The following is a 15,288-nucleotide window of genomic DNA, read 5'->3' as shown; positions in this document are numbered from 1 at the left end:
GTATCTTCTGTACTTGAGGTAGCCATATTAATTGAAACTAGTTTTTTTCACTACATTGTATCACTTGAATGATCAAAAAGATTCTAGTTCAATTCAGTCTAAGACACTGAATTTTAACCTGCTTTTCAAAGACAACTTTCTAACTTGTTTATAATTTTCACATTTTACACTGAAAACACACACACACACACACACACACACACACACACAAACTTCAGGAGATTATTTTGTAGCATATATGCAATATGTTTAGAATGGGAGAATAATTTTGCTACATACCCTGAGAAATGCATCTAGAGATCCATTTTCCATGAATTCTATTACGATCATGACAGGTTTCCCTAAAATTAAAAACATACATACGTAAGAAAACAAAAGTGTTGCTTCAGAAAAATGCAACCTCAACTTCAAGGTTACTCTCCTTCTCATCCGAGATAAAAGACATGGTGCTCTTTTGAAAGACGGAATGCATGAGAGTTTCGAAAGCTTCCAGTGCTGCTGCTAAGGTCAAAAAGTCCTGAAATGTCTGGAACATGGTCACAATTCAAAAAAATTAAACAATAAAAATCAGTGTGCTCTTCTGACTCCTGCTTTGTGAACAAAACTCAGGGAAAATGTCACTTTATGTAATGTATGAAGACTAAAAGTGCACCACTTCTATGGTTTTTGAGCTAAGGGGGAAAAGAAAATCTCAGTTGCTTTAGCTATCAGATATTCTTTTATTCTAATCCTGCATTCATTTGATTTTTTTTTCCTGAGGTGCTAACACAAAAGAAAAATTGTTTAGTCAATACATACCAAGAAAAATATTCATTTAGAATGTGCAATATGTTCATAATTGGATTTTTTACTATGTGTGCAATGACACTGATTTCTGACAGTCCATTTGGTAAATGAAAGGTATCATCAATATCTACCTCTTGTGACAACCCCCTCCAAATGGACTACATTTGGGTGGTCAAACTGCCCCATGATGCTTGCTTCGCATAGAAAGTCTCTCCTTTGCTTTTCCGTGTACCCGACTTTCAGGGTTTTGATGGCCACGGCAACATCTCTTTTCCCTGGAAGTTTCAAACGGCCACTGCACACTTCTCCAAATTCTCCTGAAGCAACAGAACAGCAGATGTGTTTTAATTTCAGAAGTATCTCCTCTCTCAAAGTAAATGCAAATAATTCTTTAAAAGTACTTTTAAGCTTTTCTAAAATCTGTTACACAAGCTACTATTTTTTTTAAAACTGAATTAACAAAAACTCTTTCAGAAACAAAATTGAGAATTAAAATTTGTTATCTAACATACACTGCCTACTAAAGGGGAGGGGACATCAGCAAATCCTAAACACTCCTACCTCTTTTATGGTTTAAGGGGCAAATGGTTCTTCAAGATTTAAGAGTGTTGAATTCGTATGCCCCATGACTGCTAGATTACATGGACTGAAAATGTAACACTATTATTAAAATACATTGAACACATAGAAACTAATGTTCCTTTTCAATAAGTCATGCATATTAATTTTCTACATGAAATTAAATAGTACAAGAGCTACTGAATACCTACAAATACAAGAAAAAATAAATAAAAATGAAAGCTTAGCAAGAAGATGGTAAATCAAGTAAGAGGAAATATATTCCAGCAAAATTCAGAAACATTCTAATTTTTTATAATGCTAAGTGATTTCTTAAAGTACAGGCCAAATTTTAAAAGATAGTTTACAAAAGAATAGTATCTTAAAAACCCCACAGAAGACAAAAATGCACAGATTCTCTGTGTCACATGCTTTTTTTTCACTTTTTTCTCTCTTCAGATTTCATAAACAAGCACAGCCTCATTGCTTCCCACAGTTCAGGTAAATGCAAAAGTTCTATATTTGAGGCTTAATTATTTGCCTGTCATTATGATGTATGACTTTCGATCTTGGCTAAATGGAAGAGCTGAATAAGGAAGCTCCAGCAGCCTTACCTGCACCAATCACACGCTCAATTTTAATACAGGAGGCATCTAGCTCCTTGGCGAATTGATGGACAGCTCTATTTGGGTCCTCATAGGTTTCAGGGTCAATGTAGGTTTTGGTGCCTGGAAATTTAACTGTAATGATGTAAGAAAGCATGACTGTGATGAAGCAAAGCACTTATTGTGCAGTCAGCCCAGGATTTCATTATGCAGAGTGCTCCTTGGAACAGGGGACTTGCTTCCGCATCACCTGATTCACAGCAGTGTTAGCAGACTACTTCAGTCTGCGGGCGTATAGGTATTATCTGCGAGCTTCTATAGGTTACAGAAGATCCAGCTCAAAGGTTACTAACTGAATTTCTTTTCCAGTAAATCAGCAAAATACATCACCAGAATTCTCTGACATGACTTATCAGACTGGAGGTTTAATTAAATTCACTGCTATCATGGCACAGTTCAAGCCATATTGAGGTTAGTAATGGACTTGGAAACACATTTGTAAATCTATCAGTCAGTCAATCAATCAAATACATACACTGGGAAAAGAAGACATTTCATATACAGGTAGCCTACTACACTGACACCAATATTAAAAACATTTAGACATCTTACTTATTCTTCTAGTTTATTTTTTTAAAAGACCAACCACCGTTGACATATACATAAAATTAATACAAGAAGTGAGGGCCACTATCACAGACTCAGAGAGAAATCTACTAAAAACATAGTTTCATTTTTACCTTACAGGGCAATAGAGGCCAGAATGTACAGAGTCCAGAGTAAAGTTAGAAAATTTACAATATTCCTGGGATCTGCTAACCATGTATGGTACAGTTTGAAAGAAGAATGGTTTATATGAACTTTCACTTATAAGGCTCTGGAAGGAGGCAGCCAATATGCCTCAGAAAAAGTAGTCAAGATTCAAACAGCATAGAATCATAAAAGTTGCAAAAGTTAAAATCTTAAAATGCACCCGGAAGCATGCAGGTAACATAATGCTATGTTAACTTTAAATCAAATTCAATTACAATAATGTATTCCAAGTCAGTCATATGGTTAAAGACAAAGATAAGATAGGCATATATTTGGTTATATTAATGCAATGAAAAGAATTACACTATATCCTCAGAAAAACTTTATTGTTTTTAACAAAGCCACTGAACAATCTTTTCATTAAATCTCACTATTTGGAGAACAATATATTTCTTTATGTATTACACTGCAGCCTACTGTGCTTATGTCATCACATTAAATTAAAATTATCTTTTAAAAATAAACACATAACAAACAAAAGGAAGCAGAATGTATGAAGGAAAATGGGATTTAAAAATCTTGATTTATTCTGCTGTAGTTGATTGTTTATCCAAAATTGATTGTCTTAAACAATTACTGTTCCAGTTTATAAAACTGACAGATGCTCATTTGTTACTAAAGCTGAACATGAAAAAAAAAAACACAAGAAGAAAAGAGAGAGGGGATAGAAAGAGAAAAGAGAGAAGAAGGAGTACAGGGAAGAGGGGGGAAGAGAAAAAGAGAGAAGGGAAGAAAACAATAGGTTAACCTCCTAGATTGGCAGGCAGATGGAGAATGAGCCATCTTCTCCCTTTTTATTCGCTCTTTCTTTCATAGCTTTTGTTTTGTCTTGTGATAAGGGAGATAGAATGGAGGTAACCTTCTGCATCTCAAATGGGGTCTCTGATGGTTCTTTATTCAAGCTGTCATAAAACATTTTGACAGGCCACCGCGATTTTGGCATAAAAACATGAAATACTGCCCAGCTTGGATTCAAAGTCATTGTTGGGAGAAGTGGTAGGAGGAAACAAAATGTAAATTGGGATTGCTTCACTAAACTGCTCCATTGTGTGTATGTCTTTAAACACAGTACTTGGGGCATGGGGAGTGGAGTGTGCCTGATATAGACGGCTGGACATCCTATTACATTCTGTGCTCTAAAAGCTAGTTAAATGGTGCTTTCATATTTCCGTAAAAATTCAATCTGGTGCCTTAGCACCTAAGAAAATTGTTTGTATACTAAAGGAATAAAAGGACACCTCCTTGCCAATAACTGGTGACCATACTGTTGTACTTTACATATCTTAGATACAGTCATGAAATAAAAAAAAAGTCTGTTTCTCATCAAATAATAAGAAAAGATATTCTTGTAAAAAGGGTGATTCCAAAATATCAGGGATTTACCAGAATAGGATATGTTAAGTGCACTTTGCTTCATTATTCATTTAAAAATTGATTTTTAAAATAAAATATATTGATATAATTTCTGAATATTCTGGTCCGTTGCTTCTCATTAAGACAGTGAGCTACTGTGTGTTTTAGTAGCCCATTTACATTTCTCATGAGTGTTAAGTATCTTAAAACCACCATTGATATTTTTGCTCTGGAGATGAAAACTTTATATTTTTCAAGCTTATCTTGTCTATGTTAGCAAGTAAAAACATGCCGCTCTATTTTTTCTAATTACAAACTGAATGTAAATGTAAAAAAAGCAAATGGCATTAAAATATTAAAACCGAGTGATGACAATTAAGCATAAGGCTACATAAGCCATATTTCAACTTACTTTCTGCATTAACCTGCAAGCTAAAACTACATAAACTAAAACATATTTGGTAATTTTGAGAAATAATAACAGAAACAAAGGTGACATGCTGATTAAAGCAATATTAAATGAATCTGCCATCAAATTATTCACATATGGGCAGAATCAGGGACTCCAGTTAACTATGGCCTAAGTTACTCTCCTATATACATTTTAAACTAGATATAAAAATTTAGGCATTCAAGATTGGAACCTCTTTTTCCTATCTGTGGAAGTGTTAAAATTATTCTCTCATGTCATGAGAAAGAAAAAGGTAACCTCCATTTTTTCTGTACATCCTCTAACTAAAAACTGCCTATGGCACTTTTATCGCCTGAGGCTGGCTTCTCCCAGGAAAATCACCGCTGGAATAGCAACAGGAAGCCCCAACATCAGGGGCACATCAAATAATCCCAGAGGGGGAGGTGATGGGATCACATGTATTCAGCCATCATCAGGGGGAGAGTTAAGTTTTATGAGGCTTCTACAATTATGACACCCTCTTTAAGTAAAAAGAGATTATACACGCAGGCTGGCTAGGGCTTTACCAGGTCCTAAACTGGGGTCTGTGAAAGTGAGGGGCCCTGGAGCTTAGGCTTCTTAATGAAGCTGCCTCTGGTCACACCTTTTACTCTAATTTGTAGTATCGCAAACACCCTTCCCGCCTTCAGTGGCTGGAAATCTAAAGAGTTTCATAATCAATTTAGATATGTACTATCTACAGCCACTTCTATTTTGAAAACAAGATTCACAGTACTGGTTCAACAAATAAAAACACATTAAAGAGACTCAAAATTTGTGTCTTTAAACAACATAGTTTCTTGATAGATGCTTATATAATCTTGTTATTTTAGAATGGGTGCATGACAATACCTTCTTAGATATTAACACAATAATTTGATAAACAATACAATAATAGATATAATTCTTTTGCCATTTAAGAAATTTATCTATCCATAAAAAAATTCTAGTAAAGATGATTGCTACTAAGAAAAATAGTAAAATTGTTCTTATACTTTCAAGGATTATCAGAACTAAAATCATTCAATTGTTAGATTTTTACTTTGGATGCATAGAGCCTTAATATTTACTCACATGGCTCTCATTTTTTACTTGTCATCCATAATGAACAAAAATAAAAGTAATGCAGATGGACATCTATTTTCTTTGGTTGCCTAAGCTCTATTCCAAATATCTATCAGTGATAGACAATGTATAATAGCTGAAGAGAAAGTGGCTCCTTAGCCTTTCAAGGTAGCATAACTCACTAGGTGGTAAAGCCTTCTAATTTGATAAGAATTCCTGAGCTAGAACATGGGCCATGCAACATTTAATGGATTATTATTAGAATAGTAGGAAACATTTGAAAAGGAAAGATTGTGACATAAAAGCAGCTTAATATATCCTGCAGTTATATTAAAATTTCTTATGAGGTTTCATTTCAGAATATATTTTATTTATTTTTTTAATTCACATATGATTTTCATTCTAAATATATTGTCAAATGCTTTAAAGCAGTACTTTGAGCTCATTATATAATTTCAAGGGTGATGCATTAGGAATTTTTTCAAGCCAATATTAACAACCAGGTTTCTGTATTAATTGCAATATATAAAAGTAAAGAAAAACCAAACACTTACAATGAAAGTAAAGCTCTTCATCCCCTTCTTGGTCAGCTTTGCTATAACCACAGTGCCTGAAAAAAAAATCAAATTTATGACAACACAATCAATGATCTTCCTTTATATTTTTAAAATTCAATGAAATATACCCTATTTATTTTACAACATGCTAGTTAGATCTATAAACAAAATACAAAAACTTCCTGTCCATAGTTATAAACATTATAATAACATAGCAAATCATATGATTAAAAAAGTCAAAGAATATAAAGTATTTGTGTGAGACAATGTAGAAGGAATATATTTATAGATTTAGATTTATCAATGAGTAAATATTTGCTTCTACATTTTTTTCCTGGAAAACAACAACAACAGATTTTAAATGGTTTCCATAAACATTAACTAGAAGAATAATTTTTCCCAATAGAAATGACAATACTCATCCCCTTAAACTAAAGGCATTGATTAAGTTCAAAGTATATTTTGATCTCAGGAGAACAAAAACTTAGTGACCTCTAATGTTTCATATCAGACAAAGAGTGTTTGCATTTACTCTTCTAATGTACTAAACAATAAGCAATGGGTGACCTAATTCTGAAAAATCAAAAAGTTTTATCTCAGAGATTAGAAGAAATTTGGGTTCTACCTTCTTCCAATGATGAAGCCAAAGACCATGAATACCAGGATGATGGTCCCTGCAACAGCGACCACAGCGATGATAATGACAGGATTCTGCTCACTGGAGACGGCTGTGGCTGCAAACAGAGCAAACAGGCTCAGCGACACTCAATACCAGGCAAGAACTCAAGAGGTTAAACAAAATCTTATCAAGAGATAGCTATGCTATCAAATCACCTCGAACTTTAAATAAATGCATTCTTTTCTATCAGTGTAAGTTTAAATGCTATTTTTTCATTTTAAAGAAGTGGTAAGGACAGTACTTCATCTATTTTATGTTCCTCAGCTATAAAAGAAACCTATAAAATACATCATTGAATGCCTATCTCCTGCTTAGTGGTTGGAAACTTAGTTATGAATCAGAGATAGAGATCTTTGGTCTACAATTGCTATTAAATCCCTATTTTTCCTCATCAAGGTATGTGATCCTTCTAGGTCTGTTTTTCTGGAATATAAAAAAAGAACCAAAATACATATTCTCTGCGTTTTTTCAAAGTATCTTAAGTGCTTTATCTTTCATGTCATCAATATAAAATAAAAATCATCATGTGATCATAGTCATCATGACTTGACAATTCACCGTAGTGAAGAAGAGCAGAATCACTTGTATTAATTTGAAAAAGCATGCAGTGCACACATATGAGAGTTTAAGATTATAGAGGAGGTTAGCTATGTATGTAAGAGCAAACTTTCTGCAAGTACTTTAAAAAAGGTTTCAGCATTATCTAATTGTAGACACTTCCTGCATGATGATAGGTGATTCTTCTATTCTCATTAAGGCAAACCTTGCTGGCCTTTTGGAGGTCTCTCTGGGAACAGTATATGTTTACATGTCCTTTAAAGCAGCCTTTAATTCCAATTCTTCAGCAAGTCACATGGCCTTCCTACGTCCATTTTTCCAAATTAGTGGAGTTTTAATTATATCGCAATTTGCATTTGTCATATTTCCCTCAGAGTATTATAATTTCAATGCCAGTATAGCCTTCATAAAGTAATCAAAGAAATATAAAACAATACAAATGTATGTTCCACTAAATGATTCAGTTTCAAACATCATATAACATATAATGTCCAACTAATGTAGTTTGTTTGTTTCTGAAATAATCAATGGCAGTAATTTTTAACTTAAAGCAGGATGGAAAATATTACTCCTCCTTGCTAGTGGCAAGGGACTGGGTCTCCAGAGCAGTAAATTATATGTAGGCAGAGTATGTCCTGCCACAGTAGGCAGCATAAAGTTTTTGTGTGTGTGTGTTTGTTTTTGATTGGCCTTCCTTTAGCTTATCTATGTCTTCCTCCTTTTGACAACTCATTTTTAATTTTGTACACCTATGCAATCTATAGATAGCTTTTACTGAAAAAACCATATAAAGAGTTCTGTTGTAATAATTTCTGAACAAAGGTATAATACACACTTGCCAATTCAGCAGCTGCTGATTTATTCCCAATGGAACTAAATGAGGCAGGGGCTGAGGGGAGGAAACAACTTTTAAGCTTTATTTTTGAATTACAGCTCAACAACAACAAAAAGATGACTTCAAGTATTTTTGTTTGGTTGGTTTGGTTGTTTTTATCTGTCTTTTTATATGTGGTAAGAGAGAAAACAGGATGGAGTAGTCTGTTCATGAAGAAGGAAAATTATACACATATGTATACAAAGTGTTTCTATTCAATCTATGTGTCTCATGGGTCGATTTCTTTGCTTGTCTTAAGTTCCGTTCTGCAATTAGCTTCAGAAACATAACTCCAATCAGAAAACTGAACTCAGGTGAATGAGGAAATAGAATTTGTGAATATTCATTTATATGTTTTTATATATAGCCAGAGTCAAACTTTAATTTATCCACAGTCAACATCCATGGTTAATATTTTCAACTATTTCATGGGTAATAAAATTTAAAACTAAGCTATAGGTGCCATAATCAACGCACCTAGGTTCAAAAATGATAAATACAGTAGATTTGACTTTGCATTAGAAGGGGCTTTTAGGACATATGTGCAATGAAATAGTCTGTTTAACTTCTCTTTTCAGACAGTGCTCAAGGACTTACCTTCAGTGGCATCTTCCCTCCCGCGCTCCTTCCTAGTCACTGTTTCCTGACTCTAACAGCATTGGGCCGTGCACTCTATCAGCAGTTAACTGCATGGCTAGAATTTGTGTACAAGTCTGTCTTTCACTAAACTTTAAATTGAAAGTATCAACTCTGTCATGTGTCTGTACATCTCTAATTCTTATCACAGTAGCTTGTGCTAAATCACTGTTTCTCAAAGGATGGCCTGGGAAGCCTTGAGGATCCCTCAAGAGCTCTCCAGGAATGTGGAAGGCCAAAATTATTTTCATATGATACAATGTAATTTGACTTTTTAAAAATGTTTTTGCTGATTTTTAGAGATTGGAAGGGAAAGGGAGAGATAGAAACACCAATGAGAGAGAAACATGGATCAGCTACCTCCTGCACACCCCCTACTGGGGACTGAGCTGGCAACCTGGGCATGTGCCCTGCCTGGGAATCAAACTAGTGACCTCTTGGTGCATGGGACGACACTCAACCACTGAGACACACAGGCGGTGTTAATTTGACTCTTTTACTCATATATGCTCACAAGTGCACAGAGTTTTCCAGAAATTATATGACAGGGGGTGACATCATCACCCTGATGGCTAATGAAATGTATGTTGAAAAATGTTTCAGTTTTAATTTCTGATGTGGTGAATATCAATAGATATAATCTATATTAATAAAAGGGTTATATGCTAATTAGACTGGACCTCTTACAGACGTCCTTCCACACAAATCCATGGTAGCGGGTGCTGAGACAGAGGCTGTTAGGGGCAATCAGGCTGGCAGAGAAAGCAGTTAGGGGCAACTAGGCCTGTGAGGGAGAGCAGTTAGGGGAGACCAGGATGGCAGGCAGTGTGGTTAGGGGCAATCAGGCAGACAGGCAGGTGAGCGGTTAGGAGCCAGTGGTCCCAGATTGCGAGGGGGATGTCCGACTGCTGGTTTAGGCTCGATCTCACAGAGAGTTCCTGGATTGTAGAGGCTGCAGGCCAGGCTGAGGGACCCACTCTCGTGTGCAAATTTCATGCACTGGGCCTCTAGTCCTATATAATAAAGGCTAATATGCAAATTGTCCCCTCAACTGGGATTTTGACTGGAGTTCAACTGGGAGTTTGGCCAGGGGACAGGGCTGGCCAGCCAACCGCCCATGACACCTCCTCCCCTACCCGTTCCCACCCGTGATCGGCCCTCCTTACCCCAATTGGGGGTGGGGTCGGCCAGCCAACTGCCCATGGCTCCTCCCCCTGGCCAGCCAACCACCTGAGGTCCCAGCCAGACTGATAGGCCCCTATAGGGGCAGGCTGGCCGGACCCAACCATGCATGAATTCGTGCACAGGGCATCTAGTACAAATAGTAAAAATCTTAATTCCTGAGACCAAGAAGCTTGAAATGGTGTGCTCAATAATATAAGCTGACACTCAAGAGTGCCTGCGTGCTGGGCACTGACTTGGCACTTTGTGAACATTAATTTACTGATTCCTCAGAATGCCCTCTGAGTTGGGTGGTGGCTAGCGTAGCAACCAGGGTACAGAGAAACAACTCATCAAAAGTCCCACATCTGGACGTGGCAGAGCTGAGATGTGAAACCAGGAATATGTCCACTCACACTGATTGATACTGATAATCTGTTCTAAATTGATGACTTTTAGCTATTTGTTCGTTCATTGAATGCTTTCTATGTGTCACCAGAAAGACAATAATAAGAAAAGGAGATGTGATCATTCTTTCAACTATATATTCCAGGGGAAGAGAATATTCTTATGCTAAAAATCACCAAATTCTTTCTAATGCAAAAATCAATTTTTAAGATTTATTTCATGTAATCATTCAGGTTCCACTACTTTATCTTAATCTCTCTGAGTCTTATTTGCTTCATTTTTATATAATGAAAATAATATGTATGAATCTCAGCACACAATTCACAGTAGTTTATAAAGTTCTCAAACCTATTTGGAAAATATTTTAAAAACCATTTTGAAAATATATTTAAACATATGATAAAAATATTTTGCAATTTTTCAAACCTAATGGTAAACTGATAAAAAATGTGCAGGTAAATATGAAGTAATTGATGTTTTTAAGTCTAAATTATTCATTAGAATATGGAAACATTATTTGAAGTGTTTTATTACACTAGAAATCACAAATATCATGAGGTCAATCTAAGGTGAAAACTATGAGAATGCATTTAACACAAGATCATGAAAATGTTTAAATGTTGAAATCTCAACTTAAAAATGCTTTAATATTTTTGGATGTTTAAATGTTAAAACATCAACTTAAAATTCTTTAATGTTTTTGGGGCCATTGAACTTATTCTTATTTTTAAACTTACATACTCCACTTAAAAAATAATAAAAAATAATGGCATTAATTTTATAACAACAAATTATGTGACTTTTTAAAATTGATGCTTTTATATCTACAATTATAAAAAATAATTTATATTTCAAATTTACTTCAATATTTTATTATTTGAGGTTCTGAGAGTTACTGCTTAATTTAAAAATATAAAAAAATTTTCCCAGCCAGTGCTGTTCAGTGGTTGAATGTCCACCCATGCACTGTGAGGTCACGGGTTCCGTTCCCGACCAGGGCACATGCCTGGGTTGTGGGCTCTATCCCCACCCGGGGGCATGCTGAAGGCAGCCACTCAATGTTGATGTTTCTTTTTCATTGATGTTTCTATTTCTCCCTCTGCCTCATTCTCTCACTAAAATAAATGAAATCATATTAAAAATAAAAATATAAAAATTTTTGAAAGACAAATACTGTTAGCAAATTTAGCAATCATTAGGAAATATAAAGGATATTTAGTCTACCTTTTAAAGATGCATGAGAGTATTTTTCTGAAGTCAAAATAATTCTTTGATCAAAATTTTATTAACGTATTTAAAAACATTTATTAAAATTGAGGAAAGAAAATCATATAATAATTTTTCAATCATTTTTTGTTTAGAATTTGTGGGAATGCTAGATTGGCAAGATAGTGATGAGGTAACAGCTGATGAACCATTGCCTGAGCAGTAAAAACATTTCAGAATACAAAAATGCATTTTGAGACCTCAGCTAGCTGAAGAACAACCAGCAGTGGTACTCAAGCTGTTCTGAACTTGCACTCTGGTGATAAGCTAGGACACCATCTAAGATACTTCTGCTTCTTTGTGATACACTATAGACACATGGATTGTTGTATTCCTATGTTGCGTTATAAAGAGAAGCAAAATGATAAAAGGGATACAAGATACTGGTAACATTTTATTTTTAAGCTGAGTGGTAGATACAGAGATATACATTTAAAAATACTTACTATTCATATATATGTGAAGAATATTCTTTAGTATGCTTAAATATTTCACACAAAAAAGGAAAAAAAAATGATAAAAATAAACATAAATGCATGTTCTAAGATCTTCCTGAGCTCAATTTTTTAAATTATTACCAAAGGACAAGTAACTTACAATCAACACGGATTCTTACATATCATCTTTTTCTGGCCCACCCTGGCGTGCATCCTGACTTCGCTTGGGGTTTCTAAAAAGAAGTAGCTTTGACTGATACAACTAGAGTAAATTCATTTTGGGGTCTACACAACCACCCTATTTATTGAACAAGTCCAGCTTCTGTTCCTAACTTTATCTTTTTCAAATAAACCCTGTGTGTATTAAAGAAACTAATTGAAGTCCCCAGTTTCTAACATTGCAAAACAAAACTGCACATTTAAAAGTATTATCCTGAATAACCTTTACAAAGTGCATATATTTGCAGACATGTTTGCCTTTAAAAGTAAAAATTATCTTAAACCAAATCATCATCCCCAATAGTTAACAAAAAGTGCAAGAGTTTAAAAATATAGAGAGTAAGAATCCAAATCAAAGGTGGTAATTACCTTCAAACATTTTACCTGTAGCTTCCTCTAGCGTAGCCACGTCAAGCCTGGGACTGTAGTTTCCATACCCAGCGGCAGTGAAAGCCCGAATCTGGAACACATACACTGTTCCTGGCTTCAGGTTATTAATGGAAGCCGAAGTGGACTTGGTTTTTACTGTCGAGTAGGTACGCTCCCTTTGATCCTAGAGACAATATATACAGGGCATATTTAACTGTGATTGCAACTAGGCAGTTTGACAGCTAATTTTGCAATTTATTTCAATTTGCTGCATTGTTATTATAAAGGTTACATTAGATATGCTTTGGAATATTGTACATTGAGTTGTTTCTCGAATAATATAAAATGTAGATGTGAACACATACCTTTGTTGTATAAATTTCAAAGAGCAATAATTTTGTTTAAACATTTATGATATTTGGAACTTTTGCTTTGATGGTCGAGGGCAGAGTGGCAAGAACTAGTTAGCCATAAGGAATGTAAAATGCCCTAATGACCAAGACATGGGTACACCTATAAAATCTATGGTTCAGTAGAGGTCTTCATAAGATATTTCTTTTAATATTTTTCCTGAATGTTATTTAGCAAGCAAAAACCCATATGTTAAAAATGAAGAAATCAATTAAATCAAGAAATTTAGCTAGCACTGTTACCATAGTACAGCAATTTTCAACCAGTGTGCTGCAAGAATTGTTAAAACATGCAATACTGACTAGTCTGAGACACTGACCTCTTTTCTGTTAGATGGTCTAATAAAAAAATTACAAAAGCCAACACAACAATAAATCTGGTGTGAACGCCTTGTCTTGAACCATAAATATATAGGTCATATAATAGAGTTGAATCTTATGGGTCATGTTGCATAATAAGGTTTCATCTAATTGGTTAATTTTTGGTATCAGAATCCTATATACAAGTGTAGGCACCTGATTTTTAAAAAATTCACTTAGGACCAAAAAGGGTAGGTAATTATTATTATTCTTTTTTTAAATCAATCAAAATTACACTTACTTTTATCAGATCAGCAAAAAACATACTTTTTGGTGTGCCACAGAATTTTAGTGGTTTATGTGTGCCATGAGATGAAAAAGGTTGAACATTGCTGCCATAGTGACATTATCAATTGTTTTATAATAGAACTAGAGGCCCAGTGCATGAAATTCATGCACTGGGCGTGGAGGGGAGTCCCTCAGCCTGGCCTGCGCCCTCTCGCAGTCCGGGACCACTCGTGGGATAGCTGGCAGTCAGACATCCCTCTTGCATTCCAGGGCTCTCACAGTCTAGGACCCCTTACTTCTTACCTCCCATCTGCAATGGAGGTGGGAGAGGATCCCGTCACTGCTGCTGCGCTTGCCAGCTGTGAGCCCGGATTCTGGCTGAGCGGCACTCCCCCTGTGGGAGTGCACTGACCACCAGGGGGCAGCTCCTGCATTGAGTGTCTGCCCCCTGGTGGTCAGTGGATGTCATAGTGACCAGTCATTCTGCTGTTCGGTCGATTTTCATATTAGCCTTTTATTACATAGGATAAAACCACTTTTACGATATAGTAATTAAAGGGATATTTTAAATTAAAAGTATTATGTAAAAGTCAAAATATTGTATAACTTATGGCTTAACAATATTTTAAACAATATAATTTAGTTCAATTTCCTCATTTTTCAGATATATAACTGAGGCTTACAGAGTTAAAAAATGTGACTTTCATATTATATATGACTAGAGAACCGATGCACGAAATTCATGCAGGGGGCTTGGCCCTCGCAGCCCCGGCTTCGTCTGGAAGGTCATTCAGCCGTCTGGTCTAATTAGCATATTATGCTTTTATTATTATAGATAAGCTTAAGAATAAAATAAATTTTAAAATTCAAGAATATGAAAACTCCATCAAAATAATATGCAAATGAATACAAATTTAAAACTTAATTGATATGCCTCTAAATGGTCTATTCATGAAAAAAGTAATAAAAACTGCTCAACCAAATATACAATTTTAGAGAGTTTATTATTTGTTCTATAATAAATTCCTGTGCTCAACTGTGACTGTCAATAAAACTCTCATTGAAATCTGAAAATGTCAGTGTGGTTGTTTGATTTTTCTTTACATTGGTATTTACAAAAGTGTAAATAGTTGTATATCCAAACTGTATTTGTGATGTATAGTGAAACTGATTTGTGATTGTCTTCATTATAATCATTCATAAAAATGATACCTGGTATTATAAATATGCATTTATCTAAAACCAAACAAGGCATAACTAATATTAGATGACATAATGATATAAATACACGTGTTATATGTATATATCAGGTGTTTACATACATTATAGTGCAATACAGTTACTCCCTTTTAATTATTGCCTAATTTATAAGTTCAGTGAATGTACATACATTTTCTTTCTGTTACGCAAAATAGAAAAGGAACTATTTAAGTAAGGATTTGCAAAATATCTTGTTTCACTGTGAGAAACTTCACTCTCATTTACCATGTAACTT

General features: G+C 34.9%; 1 protein-coding gene across 3 annotated transcripts in view; it reads right to left on the bottom strand.

Moving 5' to 3' along the window:
* The window catches only part of EPHA7 (EPH receptor A7), a 172,637-nt gene that overhangs the window by 14,531 nt on the left and 142,818 nt on the right, over nucleotides 1-15,288 (bottom strand). The window contains exons 7-12 of one of the 3 annotated variants that reach the window (XM_036317996.1): nucleotides 12,796-12,979; nucleotides 6,814-6,922; nucleotides 6,186-6,241; nucleotides 1,959-2,084; nucleotides 918-1,103; nucleotides 280-341 (exon numbers count right to left, since the gene is read on the bottom strand). In XM_036317996.1, the coding sequence (XP_036173889.1) occupies nucleotides 280-341; nucleotides 918-1,103; nucleotides 1,959-2,084; nucleotides 6,186-6,241; nucleotides 6,814-6,922; nucleotides 12,796-12,979 (723 nt within the window). Of the gene's footprint in view, nucleotides 1-279; nucleotides 342-917; nucleotides 1,104-1,958; nucleotides 2,085-2,557; nucleotides 3,384-6,185; nucleotides 6,242-6,813; nucleotides 6,923-12,795; nucleotides 12,980-15,288 lie in introns of those variants that run through there. The other 2 variants (XM_036317997.1, XM_036317998.1) reach the window with 2 other exon arrangements.

Source organism: Myotis myotis, unplaced genomic scaffold, assembly GCF_014108235.1.
Source record: "Myotis myotis isolate mMyoMyo1 unplaced genomic scaffold, mMyoMyo1.p scaffold_m19_p_7, whole genome shotgun sequence".
NCBI classification, from domain to species: Eukaryota; Metazoa; Chordata; class Mammalia; order Chiroptera; family Vespertilionidae; genus Myotis; species Myotis myotis.
This window is presented reverse-complemented; position numbering and strand designations above follow the sequence as displayed.